The 16,617-nt window shown below is 41.2% G+C and overlaps 1 protein-coding gene across 2 annotated transcripts in view; it reads right to left on the bottom strand.

Moving 5' to 3' along the window:
• Positions 1-203: 203 nt before the first annotated feature.
• traf3ip1 (TRAF3 interacting protein 1) overlaps positions 204-16,617 on the bottom strand; it is a 76,087-nt gene continuing 59,673 nt past the window's right edge. The window contains exons 15-16 of one of the 2 annotated variants that reach the window (XM_033024519.1): positions 4,809-5,032; positions 204-3,494 (exon numbers count right to left, since the gene is read on the bottom strand). In XM_033024519.1, the coding sequence (XP_032880410.1) occupies positions 3,329-3,494; positions 4,809-5,032 (390 nt within the window). In that variant the 3' untranslated portion in view covers positions 204-3,328. The remainder of the gene's footprint in view (positions 3,495-4,808; positions 5,033-16,617) is intronic. The other variant, XM_033024520.1, reaches the window with a different exon arrangement.

Here is a 16,617-nt window from a genome sequence, read left to right as displayed (position 1 = left end):
GCTATATATAAAATGACAGCATGTCAGACATCCCATTTTCATTTAATATCTAATCATATTTCTGAATACATGAGAACCAGAATAGCATTTCCAATCTTTATGGGGCTGGAGAACAAGGATTGTGTCAGCAAAATATAGCCAAATACTGAATCATGTACCTTTGCTGAACCTTCACAACAAAGCTTAACAGTTAGTACAAGAAGAACAGTCAAAAAAGCTGCACATTTTATTTCACTCCACTAGAAAATTAATTTAACTATGTTACAGTGACCAAAATTTACAAAAATATACAAGCGAAACATTTAACAATGGATCAAACACATGAAGCTGTATAAAGAATTGTATTTCATCAAAATTATGTAAATGAATGATCCCAGCTCACATTACTACAAGCTAATGATCTTCTGCACTCTTCAGAAAATTCACCGCAAAACCTCTAGCCTTCACTACTTGTTTAAATTTGCAGTGTCCTTTGCTGTTGCTGCGGAGTTAACGGTATCAGCTTGAGTTTGTCATCAACTCTTCTTCAAAGTTTCGGAAACCAATTATAAAACGAATACAAGACTTGAGGTAATAATTAGATCACCACTATCATTAATTCATCCATGAAGACATACTTGTAGTTTAAATGTGAATTTGCAAAGAAAAAGTGTTGTGGCAATGGGTTATACTTAATGGCCAGTTGGAAATAAGTAGAACGTAGCAGTGCAGAGATGTGCAAGATTATCCAACTGTTCACTGTGCTTGAGGAATAATTTAAAGGGACATGCTTTATTCTTCAAAACAAGATCCATGGTGTAGTTCCATGACGCAAACAAAATATGAAATTGTAAATTTATCCCAAAAGTGCTGCTTAACAATCAAGGGTGAGAATGAGAAAGTAAAAATAAAAACACACACTATATGCATAAAGCATTCAGAACACTAGAAAAAAAAGCAATAAATATGTTTCTTCCAATCTTTCTCATCGCTGACTTAAACAGTTGAAACAAAATTTCAAACCTTATGTCAAGCTCTGGTTTAAACGTATTAAATGGCCTTTCCTTTCACTCTTGATTGTCACTTTTCAGTCTTGCATCTAAACAAAGAGTTCACAGTAACATTTCCTTAGCCAACCCGAAGCAGTCTCAGCTTCCAGCAGGAGTCACTAAAAAGCAATCAGTGCCTGGAATTGCAGCTGGTTTTCTTCCTCCCTGGCCAGAACAGAGGCAAACTCTATGGCCAAGTTAACATCATCTAAATTTAGCTCAAACCTGGAGTTCACTCAGGATGCTTCTCCAATTTAACGTGAAGCATCTTAAGCCAGTAAGGCTAGTCATCGGTGATTTGATCATTCAAATGAAACCTATTTAAAGAAGCTTTAACCACTACATAGTTGAGTAGTTGCAGAAATGTCATATTGTTTTAATGTACTTCAGAGCACAGAAGCATTCAGTGAGATGTTACCAATTAATATTAAACAAGAATGTATTTTCTTGGGGATGTATCATACAGCTCATTTTAACTGGCAATTTTACCCCAAAGATAAACATTGGTCAAAATACATGCTGCACAATTGCCACCTTCCAGTATGTTTATCTAACAATGAACATTAGACTTGTGAAGCACTGTCAGAATGTCAACTGGCTCCAAAGAGTACATTAGCTCTTTCAAATCAATAATATATATTTTAAAAGGCTTTCAAAGCCTTCAAAATTGTATAGAAGGATATTGAATGGATAATATTATATCTGTTAAAGTAATAGTTAACCTTGTGATTTATAATTTATAAAAGTTATAATACAGAAATGGTTATGTTTCCAAAGTTTATCAGGCATTGGCTGATAATTTTCATTACACCAATAAAAACAAGTTTGCCAACTGTATTTAATTGATGTACTAGAAAGAGACAATTTCTCTTTGTTAGAAAGAATGAATAAATGTTTAGTGTGCACCATCCATAACATGAAAGACTAGTGAAGCAACATTCGTAGTTTGGTTTTCTTCAAAATAAAAAAAAAATGCATGTATTTGCATGTCAAAAATATATCATTTTAATATGCAATTTGTTTTTTGCTTCATTAAAATCTTTCTTCTCCAAAGCACAGCAAATGGGTATTCCCTTGGTTAGCTATCTTTAAAGTTGAAGTGGTAGCTGAGAATACATTGTGTCTCCTGCTTGCAAGGAATATTGAAGACAAATTATGGCTCCCTTGGAGTACTTAATATTTCATCACATCCCTGAATTAACCAGGCTGCCCTGCTGATATGCTTTACTGATCTATGTCGCAAGGTCAAGCTAACAGCATTTGCCTCTGCCTGTAAAGTTTTGTAAGCCATAGATGCAAATAGTTGTTTATTTTGTAATGTATTTTAGTCCTATGGCCACTTTCATTTAGTGGCTGAGATAATATATGCGAGTAGGGGTTTAAAGTTGTGACCAGACATTTTAAAGTCATATTAGTAAATTAATTTAAGCATTAGACACAAAAGACTGCAGATGTTGGAATCTTGAGTAAAAAAAACTGCTGGACAACTTCAGCAGGTCAAGTAGCATCTGGGGAGGTAAATGAACAGATGTTTTTTGGGGAATTCTGAAGGAATTCTACACAGGCTGCCTGGCCTGCTGAGTTCTTCTAGCAGTGTGCTGATGAATCTAAGCAGCTAGATCAAATTACTACCTTCAATACACCAAATGGATTAAAAATAATAAATAATTGTATATTATTTTCATATCGGCATGTGAAAAAAAATAACATACTTCCAGGTGGCCTGACCTGTCAGTCTCTGGTGATAAAAGTGAGCCTATGTGGGGTTGAGCGCCATGAACACTGACCAGAAGATTGCTTTGTTTGTATGCCTTGGCGTTGAAGTCATTTATCTAGTTCCTGTATTGTTGCAAACCACCTTGTAGCTTGTTACAAGTTACATATGTAGAATCACGAGTGACAATCAGTCAAATATGAAGTGGGTAATGTTCCCCTCATCAAATCTAACCAATTTGTTCCGCATTCATAGTCATAGTGTTTTGCTAAAATTGTCCTTGTGAACATCTGCCTTAAGGAAGCAAACAACAAAAAATAGAAAACAGTACAAGTCCTGCTTTCAGAGCTGCAAGCAATTTATAAACAATTCTTTTATTTAATGTACTCATTTGTTTTCTTTAGAATGTGCAATATAATAAAGCTCTCTAGTGGAATGCAAATCACTGAGCGACTGGAATGCAAATAAATGTTTTGCACCCACTTAATCTGCTCTGCTATAAGATTCCTTCTAGCCATCATTCTTTCACATTATTAGCCGAACCATATTAATGACTTTGTTCCGAATAATCAAGAGTCCTTCTTCCTCACGTTCTTGAAGTGAAGTTAATACTTGAAATCATCTTCTGGATCTTATCTTCATTTTTCAGTATATTTGCCTTGACAGCACAGTTCTTATCCTGCTGGTCCTTGATCAGCTGCTCCAGTTCAGCAAGTTCAGTCTTTAATGGTTCCACAGCAGTGTCAGTAACGCTGGAAGTATAAAAGAGAAAGCTGAGATTAGTGGTTATTATCAACATAAAAATTGGCAAAGGTAACCTTGTATAACTAAGTTGGTGCAAAAAGGGTGAAAAAGGTTAATTAGTATGCTTCAATCAAAGCAGCGTTTAGAATTGTCAGACTGTGCTTTACCCTTGCAGGCCCTCACACACTGAGTTCCAGATACATAGTCCACTGTTCTAAATAAGTTACCCCACAGTGAACAACTTTTTGTGCATCAACTTCCCAGCCACTGCAATGTTCGTCTCGCTTAATTTCAAGTACTATGTATTTTTCTAATGTGAATTATGTGTGGATCACATTAGCGTGTTTCCAGTGTTCATTGCAGTGTGCACTGTAAGGAAATGATGCTGAAGAATATTCTTTCTTGCTGTCTTGAGGTTACAGAGAGCATAGAATCCCAGATCTAACACCCTCTATGAAAGGATAGGATACAAAAGTTAGCAAGTTATTTGTTTTGGAAAGAGTGACATTAGCTGGTGTGATGAAAAGGAAGAAAACTTGATTGAAAAGCCATGACAGCCACATTTTGTGAGATTAACCATGTGAAAATAGTGCAGACAAGGCTCAAGAGAGTTGGCACAAGGCAGGATAGGGCAATGCCGCAGTGATGGAAGGGTGCCACATTGATTGGGTGAGTGTCCCGACGCACCCGTCAGGGCTTCCTGACAGTCTGCGGCTACGGCCATGCCTGACAACAGGCCTGGCTCCCTGCCACGGTAATGAGAACCAGCCCAGAGAGATTTCCGATGAGCCCGGCCTCCACTCACCCTGTGAATCAGAGGAGGGAGTCAGACCGAGGGTCGGTAAGCAGGCCGGTGGCGGGAGGCAGTGGAGGGCCTCGATCATGGAGGATAAAATGTAGTATGAAAGCAGAGAAATAGGAGAGGATGAAATAGAGTAGGAAGGCACTCTGCTGTTGGTTACTTCCTGCCTGACCTACTGTTTTTATTTAAACTTTAACCAAAACTAGAGAATCGCTTCTGACAAAATGTGCATACCTTTAATAATAAATAACCAAATACCATATTAAAATTCAAGAATTATTATGGATTTCAGGGGTGAATCACTCCCTGTCAGAACTACTCTTAGACAGAAGTTCCTGTTTATTTTTTAGCTCACAATGTGTTAAACCAAATTATCCTGTTAAGTAAAAAGGGAATGAAAAGAGAATGGGTGAGGATTTTTTTTTAAACAAGAAAACAGACACTTCTGTTGCTTTACCCAAAGTAAAATGACACTACATTTATTTGCACACATCTACTCATGGTTTCTGCAGCTCCTAACCTTTGTTCTCTTAGGAGAGATTCTGCATGCTTTTTGTTTTCCTTGCGCCACATCGATAACTCATTTTGCATGGAATCCATATCTTCCTGTATGTAGTCCATTATCTTCCCCAGGGGCAAGGCACTGCGACACAGGGTCTGGATGGACATGCGTAGTTTTTCTATTTCCTTGGTCACTAGCTCCTTTTCCTTTTTTCTTGCTGTTTCAGAGATGATGGTTTTCTCCTGTAAAATCATTTTGTGGCAATGTTAAACAAATTCAGAAGTTGGTTTCTGTTAATACAGAAGTTTGAAAATGTAAGATTAAAATTAAAAAATGAAAGAAAATTAAATGAATTTGATGACACTAAAATAGGTGGTATCGTACACAGTGAACTTGATTATCACGAATTATAGCAGGAATGGCAAATAGTGTATTATTCAAATAGTGTTATGCCCCTGTCCCACTTAGGTGATTTTTTCGGCAAATACAGGTGACTAGGCTGTTTTCACATTGTCGCGGGGTGACGCCTGTATGGTCGTGAGTAGTCTCCTCAAGTTGCTTAAAGAGTCGTAACGTTTTTCTGGTCACCGCTGGATTTTAATATGTTCAAAACTTTTTGGTGACCGTGGGCTCGACGTAGCTTGTGTTCTCCTGTCGTAGGTGCTGTCGTAGGTTGTCGCCAGGATGACGCAGGTTGTCGCCAGGTAACATTGGTTGTCACCGGGTGCTGACTTAGGAGAATTCCATTGGCAACTACCTACGTCAACCGGCGACAGGTACCGGTGACCAAATTGTCTTCAGTTATCTTCAGTTGTCGCCGACAGGGTCATTTCTTGTTGTAGCTTGTTGCGGGTGGACGTAGGTTGACTTTGGTTGTCGCCTGGGTGGTCGTAGGTTGTCGTAGGTGGACGTCCTAAGTCGCGACGATTGGGTCGCCGGTTGTCGGTAGCTTGCCGTAGTTTGATGTCAACTAGGTGGTAGGCTGTCGTAGACATTATCGTAGGGGGGTCCAGTCGCCGCTTTTTCGACGACCTGCTATGACTGTGAGTCACCGAAAAAAGTCGCCTAAGTGGGACAGGCCCTTTAGGTGTTGCATTTTGGGAAGTGAAACCAAGATAGCACTATCATGGTGAATAGTAGGACCCTGGGTAGTGTTGCAGAGCAGAGGATTCGAGGAGGACAAGTACATAGCTCTCTGAAAGTGGCATTGCAGGTAGAAAGGGTGGCGAAGGCGGCTTTTGGTATGCTGGCAGTCACCTGGATGAACGCAGACTTTTTTCCAGGGTAAGATAATTAAGGTTCCTCAGCAACTGCAAATCAGTAATTGAGTATAGAAGTTGTTACAAGACATTGGTGAGGCCACACTTGCAGTATTAAGGAGAAATAAAGATTTGCAGAAGATGGAATCTTGAGCGAAACTCAAAGTGCTGGAGCAACTAAGTGGGTCAAACAGCATCTGTGTAGGGAATGGACAGACAACTTTAAGTCAGACCCTTCTTCAGTCTGAAGGGTCCAACCCTACATGCTGTCAGTCCGTTCCTCCACAGATGCTGCCTGATCCATTGAGTTCCACCAACACTTGTGTTTTACTTAAAGTATTGTATTCACTTGATCACGCAGCAATAGCAAATATAAACCTGCAACCTCCGGCAACCATCTTCAACTAGCATCGCAAACACGCAAACTCACTCACACACAAGATGAGAGTTTTAGTAATATACTAGACTAAGTGGGACCCATTGGGTCCCGTCCCCTCACACACTCACTAACCACACACACTAACCACACGCACATACACACACACACAAACCACCCACACACACACACTAACCACCCCCCTTAATATTATATTAATATTATTCATTCGCTCCTTTTACCCCATCCCCGCACTATTCCACTCAAGCAGAACCTCCAACTTGCAGGCGCGACTAGAGAGGGAGAGAGAGGGGGGTAGAGAGAGCGAGGGCAGAGGCAGGCAGAGGGCAGGGGGCAGAGAGTAGGGGGCAGAGGGCAGGAGGCAGAGGGCAGGGCAGGAGGCAGAGGGCAGGGCAGGGCAGGAGGCAGAGGGCAGGGCAGGAGGCAGTGGGTAGACGCACAGGGCAGAAGCGGGGGGAGGGGGGAGAGTGGGAGGAAAGAGGAACGGGGAGTGGAGGGGCTTGGGAGAGGGGCGAGAGGAGATGGGGAGAGGAGATGAGTATATTATCTTTATATTTTATATTCTTGGTGTTTGTAATACTTGAGATACTTAAATATTATCTGTTATCTATTATCCTATGTATTAGCTTTGCTCTGCATGTTTGGATTAGCCTGTTTATGTTGAGATAAGACATTTACTTGCTCGCCTTTGTGTGTTTTGTTTATATAAATTGGGGGGGGGGGCGTTTGGGTTCTGCGAACGTAAATCTGTTGTGACAGTTATATGACCTTATATAACACCCCTAGCTGAGATGACTAAGAGAGATAATGGAGGCCCAAGATTCTCTTGCAGCCATTAGCGTAAATCTGTGGTGACAATTATATGACCTTTGTAACTCTGTATCAAGCCCTAGCTAAGAGAAATAAGGGGCCCAAGAAAGGGGAGTCATGTGATTTAAAAATAGGAATTACGGAATGGAAAATAACTGAGAAGGAGGAGAAAAGTAAAAGCAAGTGATTGGTTATTGCTGAGGGAATGTTTGCAAGTGATTGGTTATCGATAAGGGAATGTCTGCAAGTGATTGGGTATGGAAATGCACCGGGGGTGGGACATACAGAGTTAAACTTGCGGGAGTGGGTGGGGGGGGGGGGGGAGCAGGGGTAGCAGCGGGGGGGAGCGGGCGTCAACCTTGCAAGTTTGGCGGAGGGGGGTGACGTCACTTGCAGCTCGTGGAACACAGCACAGGCCACGCGCAGCTGACCCATTGTGAGAGCGGGGGGAGGGGGGTGGGGGCGGCCTCGGTCATTAGAGAGACCATTTAGTTTATTTTCAAAGTTTTATCGGATTTGTGAACATTTTCGTAAATAAAGCATGAATTTTTCAGATAAGGTGATTTTGGACTCCAGGAGGAAAATCTCTACCGGAATATGTAAAAAATGTACCTTTAGCCCGTCGTTTTTTTGAGAAGATGTGATAATACACAAACAAATAAATACACACACACACACACATCCAAGATCAGAGTTTTATGTATAGAGATAGATAAACAAGGCGCAGCCAAATGGGACTAGCATGGACAAATTGGGCCACAGGGGCCATTTACATGATCTATAACTAATTTATTATTGTAAATCTGCCCAAAATGTGCTATTTATCAATCATATCTCAGAATTACACATAATAGAAAACAGCAAGTGCTGCCAATACACAACAGGTATTTCAGCATCTGAAAAAATAAAGAATATAGCCATAAAAATAAAGAATACAGCTATAAATCTTTGTTTTGAATTGCTTAAATGAAAAAGGATTTTTTTGTTAAATGGATAAACAGAAATAGAATAAACCAGTTGATCAGCCAATTCAACAATTTCAATAGATTTTTCAGTGCAATTTAATCAAAATACACTGAATGGACCCGTGCACTGTAAATCATTGTTTCAATAATGTAAGATATTAGCTGGAGTAACTCAGCGGGTCAGACAGCATCTCTGGAGAAAATGAATAAGTGACGTTTCGGGTCAAGATCCTTCTTCGGACCGAGTCAGGGGAAAGGGAAACGAGATATAGAGATGGTGATGTAGATAGATATAGAACAAATGAAAAAAGTAACGATGATAAAGAAAACAGGCCAATGGGTCTCATTGACTCCTCATTTTCACTAAGCACACAGCTAACAATGGCCTGTTTCCTTTATCACCATTACTTTTTTGCATATCTGGCACTCTTTCGGAAACTGTTGAGGGAGGAGCAAGAACACCATTCAGTCACTAGCACGAGACCTGGTTCTGAGGCACCGCAGGGAAATGTGACATCATACTGGGCTATGGTGATGGGAGATTTCATAGTTATGGGGGAAGAGGAAGGAGATTTGGTACCCATCCAGGATACAGGATGTCTCTGAGCTACAAGTGCAAAACATTCTCAATGGAGAGGGTGAGCAGCCAAAGTTTGTTATGCACATTGGCAAAAATGACATAGGTAGGAAAAGGGGTGACATCCTGCAAAGTGAATATAGGGATTTGGTAAAAGGTGAAAGAGCAGGATCTCAAAGTTAGTAATGTCTGGATTATTCCCATTGCCATGTGCTAATGAGGTAAGAACAAGAGGATAGTATGGATAAACTCATAGCTGAGGAATTCAATTCAGATAAGCACAAGGTGTTGCATTTTGGAAAGTCATACCAAGTAAAGACCTTCACAATAAATGATAGGGCCCTGGGGAGTATTAATAATAATAATAATAACTTTATTTATAAAGCACTTTAAACAACCGCAGTTGCCACAAAGTGCTGTACATGAGAACTCATGGACAAAAAGTTATTACAAACCATTAAAAACCGTAAAACGAAGGACTAAAAAACAGTAAAAATTAAAAGACATTAAAAGCACTAAGAACAGGAGCAATGTCATATAACCATATAACAATTACAGCACGGAAACAGGCCATCTCGGCCCTACAAGTCCGTGCCGAACAACTTTTTTCCCTTAGTCCCACCTGCCTGCACTCATACCATAACCCTCCATTCCCTTCTCATCCATATGCCTATCCAATTTATTTTTAAATGATACCAACGAACCTGCCGCCACCACTTCCACTGGAAGCTCATTCCACACCGCTACCACTCTCTGAGTAAAGAAGTTCCCCCTCATGTTACCCCTAAACTTCTGTCCCTTAATTCTGAAGTCATGTCCTCTTGTTTGAATCTTCCCTATTCTCAAAGGGAAAAGCTTGATCACATCAACTCTGTCTATCCCTCTCATCATTTTAAAGACCTCTATCAAGTCCCCCCTTAACCTTCTGCGCTCCAGAGAATAAAGACCTAACTTATGTCTCAGCCAGTGTCGAAAGCCAGAGAATAAAAATGAGTTTTTAGGGAGGATTTGAAGATGGACAGTGAGGGGGCCTGTCTGATGTGCAACGGCAAGGTGTTCCAGAGTGCCGGAGCAGCAACAGAAAAGGCTCTATCCCCTCTGAGCTTCCGCTTAGACCTTGGTACCTCAAGGAGCAGCTGATCATATAGGTGGAGCATATAGGTAGAGCAGCTCAGAGAGGTAAGGCGGGGCGAGCCCATTCAACGATTTGAAAACAAATAACAGAATTTTAAAATGAACTCGAAAGTGCACTGGGAGCCAGTGAAGGGAGGCCAAAATTGGCGTAATGTGCTCCCTCTTTCGAGTTCCGGTTAAAAGGCGAGTATTGTAGACTAAAGGAATCTTGGAGTACAATCACACAGTTCCTGAAAGTGGTCTCATGGGTAGATAGTGGTAAAGAAGAATTAAACTCCATTTGACATTACCAGGCCCATTTTCCCAAAAGATCAAGATTCCACTGTAGCTCTTGATAACTATCTTCCTGATATCACCTATTTTGGTGTCATCTGCAAACTTACTGAATATGCCTTGAACTGTGATTGCTGATCCCAAAGTGATCATGAACTGACACTGCAGTCACTTGCCCTGCCCAATTCCCTAAGTAGAGGCATGATGAGGACAGGGGGGGAAATAGCTAGAATATGGAAGTAGATCTTGGGTGTAACAGAGGCACAATAGTTGAGTTATGGGAAAAGAACTCAGCAATCTGGATGTGCAGATGAATAGCTCAGATCCCTCCACACTCAGGAATTTCAGTTCAGTAAATCATCTAAAATTTGGAACAGCCAGTCCTAGCAATAATGATCCAAAGAAACCAATGGAACATTGTATAAACCACCTAGTTTCAGTAATGTCAACCAAGAGAGAAAATCCACCATCGTTACCTGGTGTCGCTGATATGCCACTCCACATCTAGCCCTGAAACTCTTACAATATTACCTGAAATGGCTTAGGAATTTCGGCCACCTTGACCTCGCCAGAGTTTGATCAAATGCGGCATCAAGGAGACGTCGTAAAACTGAAGTCAATGGGCATCATAACTCACACAGAGGAAGATGGCCGTAGTTGTTGGAGATGAATAATCCCAGCCACAGGTCTTTGCAGCAGGAATTCTTCATGTTAGTATCTTAGGCCAACCATCTTCAACCACTTTGCCAATAATCTTCCCTCCATCATCAGAAGTGGAGATGCTCTGACAATTGAGCAATGTACAATTCTTTACAAAAGCTCAGCAAGTGAAGCTGTGCATACCTGCATGCAGTGAGAGGTAGGCAACCATGGACTGATAATTGACAAGGAATAATCATGCCACAAAAATGCCAAGCCATGTTCTACTCCAACAATAGAGAAAATGTAATCATCTCCCCTTGACATTCAACAACATTACCAATGTCAAGTCCTTCATGATTAATATCCTGGTCTTCACCATGAATTGCAATGGATCAGCCACATAAATACCACATCTAAAAGAGTGCAGTGATGGCTCACCACCATCTTCTCAAGGGTTAATAGGGAATAAACAATAACTGCAGGCCTTGCACATAACATTAAAAATCCATGAACAACATTCCTTGAAATTACAACCGTAACACATTTTTCTTACAAAGTGATCCAAATGACCTCTTCAACAGCAATTGAATTATACATGGCAGGTAAGAACAATGTCATTATGTTAGTGTTGGACCTCAGTTGCACATTTTATCTTATGGAAAGAAGCAATCCATGGAGGGTTTTCCATCCCATTTCAAACTTATCTATGGTCAACAGTATATATTTTGTTTAATCATTCTGAGGTTAAACACATCACTATGCAGAGTATGACATGACACCAATCAGCACCACCAATAAAATCTTTGAAAACAGACCATTAATATTTGGAGGTGGAGTTGCCTTATGGGAGTTGCTTGTGCCAAGTCGTATCACTCTGTCCTTCCTTCCTGCACCTCCCCCAACCCCATTCCATCCCTTTGGCTAAGTTAGCTCTGCAAACCTCACAGTTTGTACAGCTGTGTTTGTATACCCTGGGGAAACCTGCCAGTGCACCCAGTCCTGAAACCTACCTCCTGCCCATTCCACCAAGACAGAATTTCATTGTCCTATCAGGGACACATGACAACAAACTCACTTGAACTTGAACACATTTGTATTAAAAGTGAAACAAATAGCTGTGCAGACAGTATCCAGACTGAAGTTTATTCAATTTTTTTAAGCATTTCGGCTCAGTTGCATGGTATTTCTTTGCTCATTCTTATACAAATATATGGAATAGCTTTGAAGCTGTCGACGTGTATAGGGAGTGTGTGGGTGGCTTTCTGCACTGAATTCCAATGACAGACACCCTGTAAAAATAAATCACTGAATATCTCCTCCTTATAACAAGGAAATAGGAATAATTCAGACCATTTATTCCTCGTGCATACTGTCTCCTTAACCCACCATTTCCCCCCGGCATGAGACAGGAAAAAGTTGAAAAAAGAGGAAGAGAGATGGGTCCAGGGTGCCCTTTATGCAGACATTTTTTGATAATTGTACCTTGAAATTACACCGTTTTCTTGCCTGTTTTACCCTTAATATATACTGTATTTCTTTTTTATTGTACCTTAAAATAACACATTTTACTTGCGAAGATGTTGCCAGGACCACAGAGCTATAGGCAGAGGTTGAGTAAGCTGGGACTCTATTCCCTGGAGCACAGGAGGATGAGGTGGTGATCTTATAGAGGTGTATAAAATCATGAGAGGATAAGATCGGGTAAATGCAGAGTCTCTTGCCCAGAGTAGGTGAACCGAGGACCAGAGGACATAGGTTTAAAGTGAAGGGGAAAAGATTTAATAGGAATCTGAGGGGTAGCTTTTTCACACAAAGGGTGGTGGGTGTATGGAACAAGCTGCCAGTGGAGGTAATTGAGGCTGGGACTATCCCAATGTTTAAGAAACAGTTGGACAGGTACATGGGTAGGACATGTTTGGAGAGATATGGACCAAACTCAGGCATGTGGGACTAGTGTAGCTGGGATATGTTGGCCGGAGTGGGCAAGTTGAGCCGAAGGGCCTGTTTCCACACTGTATCATTCTATGACTCCATAAACTGACAAATCACAAATATATTGGTGCAAGGATCAATAACAGAGCAAGCAGCCTCTTGTGTTTGCTCTGCCACTCAATAAAATTGGAGCTTATCTCAGCCGCCTAACATACATTGTTCCTTATTAGCTCATGACCGTGGAGCCAAACACCAATCCAATTAAATTTACAAGCTCGCAGACAAAACCACCGTAGTGGGCCAGATATGAAATACTAATGAGATGGAGTACAGGAAGAAGATTGAGAACTTCGTAACCTGGTGCCAAGCCAACAAGCTCTCCCTCAATGTCAGCAAGATCAAGGAGTTTGGGATTTCCTTCAGGAAACAAAGCAGTACACATACCTCAGTATACACTGATGGTGCCGAAGTATAGAATGGAGGTCTGACCTACTTGATCTCACCAATGATGGACCTTTCATCCCACAATCTAGGCAAGGCAGCTGCAATGACTAAACAAACACTCTGTTTACATTTGCAAGACTGTTAACAGAACTTTGGAATTTAATGGAGGATTTCGGTTATCATAAAATGAATGTGGAATCTTGAATAAAGTGTTCATTTTTAACTCAATTTGAACTGAAAATATCAATCATTTTCTTCTGTTAGACTATTTGCTGTCCACAATAAGTCATCATCATCATCAGAGATGCGTGAACAACAGCATTCTGTCAAAGACAATTGGGATCTATTCTAATCAGAAACCTCACCCTGGATAACTTTGCTTTTGATTCCCCTCACATACGTCAAATTAAATGTGTAGCCATGGGCACTTGCATGGGCCCCAGCTATGCCTGGGTATGTCAAACATTCCTTGTTCCAAATGTACATTGGCAACAACCCCCAACTCTTTCCCGGCTACATCGACGATTGCATCGGCATGCCTCGTGGCTCACACAAATCCCTTGGTTAGTTACCAAACTTTCACCCTGACCTCAAATTCACCTGGACTATCTCTGACACCTCTCTCCCCTTTCTTAATCTCTCCGACTCCATCACAGGATGTAGACTATCAACTGACGTCCACTATAAACCCACTGACTCCCACAATTATCTGGTCTACACCTCCTCCCACCCTGCGTCTTGCAAAGATGCTGTCCCTACTCTCAATTTCTCCGTCTTCATTGAATCTGCTCACAAGATGGCAAATCTTCCAATTTAGGACATCTGAGATATCCTCTTTCCAAAATAAATGTGGTTTCACTCCTGCTATTCGATTGATGGATTCCTCATCCACATCTTTTCTCTGTCCCATAGGTCTGTCCTCGATCCCCCCTTCTCCCAGATGGAACAAAAATAGAAAATCCCCTGTCCTTACCTTTCACACCACCAGCCTCCAACATCATTCCCCATCATTTCCACCTCTTTCAACAAGATCCCACCACCAGTCACATCTTCCCACCCTCAACTCTCTCTGTCTTCCCCAGAGACTACTCCATCCACAACTCCTTGGTTCATTCATCCCTTCCCACTCAAACCACCCCTTCCCCAAGTACTTTCCCCTGCAACCACAGGAGGTGTAACATGTGTCCCTATAACTCCTCCTTCATGACATTCAAGGACACCATCAGCTCTTCCAGATGAGACAGAGGTATGTGGAAGGTAAGACTTTTTTTCACCCAGTTTTATTCCACCAGAGAGGTCTTACCTTCCACTACCTGCAACCTCCGGCAACCACCTTCAACTAGCATCGCAGCCGGCTTTGACTAAAAAATTACCGGTTTTTAAAACGGCAGCCTATTTTTAGTCGCGACCGGTTTTGAATTTATTGAAATAATCGCCGGAACATAGAAGAAGAGGAAACCACTTTCGACCATTAGTGAGACTGACAAAAACCTCCGGGAACTTCCAGGAACCGAACGGAAACCTTGGGTGTGGCGCAAAGTCTCCAGAGGTTTCCGTTCAGTTTCCTAAGTGGGACAGGGGCATAAGAGCAGAAATAACCAGTTCGGAAAAAAGATGGAGAAAGCAAGCACCTGAAGTGGGAGAATTCATCACTAACTCCTGAAGATGCCCAGACAGATGGACTGTTCTTCAGGCATGCAGTGGGCCTTGTTATAAGTGCAGGAGACCATTGATAACTCAGAATAGGAGTGGGATAGAATATTAAAGTGGCAAGGTGGACGCTCAGGGTTGTCTCTGCAGCTTAATGCAGGCGCATCAAAAACTGTTCACCCCAATCAATATTTGATTTCTCCAATGTAAAGAAGTCTATATTGTTAATACTAAATGTAGTAAACTCGAAGTATAATTGATTCATTACTTCAACTGGAAAGACTGTTTGGGTCCTGGACTGGTGGGAAGTTAAGAGGTGAAATGTCAAACATTGAACTGGTATTGTCTTGTAAGATGGGGAGTGGTTGTTGGGGACAGAAGAGTAGAACACTGAGGCAAAAGGGAAGGTCCATTCAAAATCCTGAAAGGGATGGGGAATTTGGTGGTGGAATCTTGTTGGAAATATCAGAAATTCTAAAAGATGATCCAATTATCCATTTAGATGAATTCAGAGACTGGTGGGGTAGAAGATGAGGCCCATGGGAGCTCAACCCTTGCTCTATCTAGGAGGCGAGAGTAAAAAGATAGGCATAGCTTGGACTGATTCGAGATTCCACACTTTATACCTTTAATTTGAAGAAGATGCATGGAAATTAAGAAGTTGTTCAATATGAGCACTAGTTTAGCCAAGCAAATGAGAATTGGATGGGTGTCCTTTCAGGAAAGACTCATTTATAGAGCACCCTTCTGGATCTCAGGAAGTCCCCTGAGTATTTTTCAACTGCTGTAATCACTACTAAAGTATGCGAATCACACAAAGCATGCTCCCTCAAATAGAGATGTGATAAAGAGCATTTTAGGTACTGGTTGAGTAATGAACATTGAACTAAATGTTTGTAGCCAGGTAACACGATACATGATTTAAGGTTTAGAAGAGTACTTTAAAACTGAATGCAAACATTTAAAAGAAAATGGAAACATTAAGCAGAAATTCCTTCCCTAGTTTTAAGAATAAAAGCAAATAAATACATTTGTGTCCCCAGAAGCTGCTTTTGTAAGTTCCAGAAAGATTATTATCTTCATTTATGGCCTCCAAATAGCATTGCCAGGTTTCCTATATGTTCTTCATCCAAGCTAAATTTTAATGGTTGTTCTATTCATCTATTGCATGATTTTGCAGCTGCCAGCACCTGACCTTGTAGCTACAAACTCTGAAGCAAGTGATTGAATGGATAGCTACACATTAAAAGCAGCACTCTTTCAGCTATCTCAAAGTACTGGAACTTAAAGAATGGATGCAAGAATGAAACAATTGTGCTCCCAAGTCCTCAGGGATACCTGGATAAACTGGTTGAGAACAGCACCCATAGGAGGCATGTTCTTCATGCAAGAAAGCCATAGCGACACTACAGGACCACAGCCAGGTTTTCCCCAAATTGCAGTCTCTTTAGGCTTACATTTTGTGGAACCTTACAATAGGAACAAACCATCATCGTACTCTACCTACTCCTGTGGGCAGAAGAAAAAGTAGTTGAAATCTTCTCTCCAGAGTATGGAGTTCAGGTGACCTCCCTAATACAATTTTGAACAATTGTGGAAATGTAGCATAAATCAGCAGATTCAGCTTGGAATTGTACCAAGACTAAAAGACAAAGGTGACCATGACCTTGTTCATGAAAACTCCATCTGGAAAGAAGAGGTTCCAATTTCCCACAAGATGGCAAGCTACCCAAAAATGACATTA

Source organism: Amblyraja radiata, chromosome 7, assembly GCF_010909765.2.
Source record: "Amblyraja radiata isolate CabotCenter1 chromosome 7, sAmbRad1.1.pri, whole genome shotgun sequence".
NCBI classification, from domain to species: Eukaryota; Metazoa; Chordata; class Chondrichthyes; order Rajiformes; family Rajidae; genus Amblyraja; species Amblyraja radiata.
Note: the sequence above shows the minus strand (reverse complement) of the source record. Positions and strands in the feature narration are given on the sequence as shown.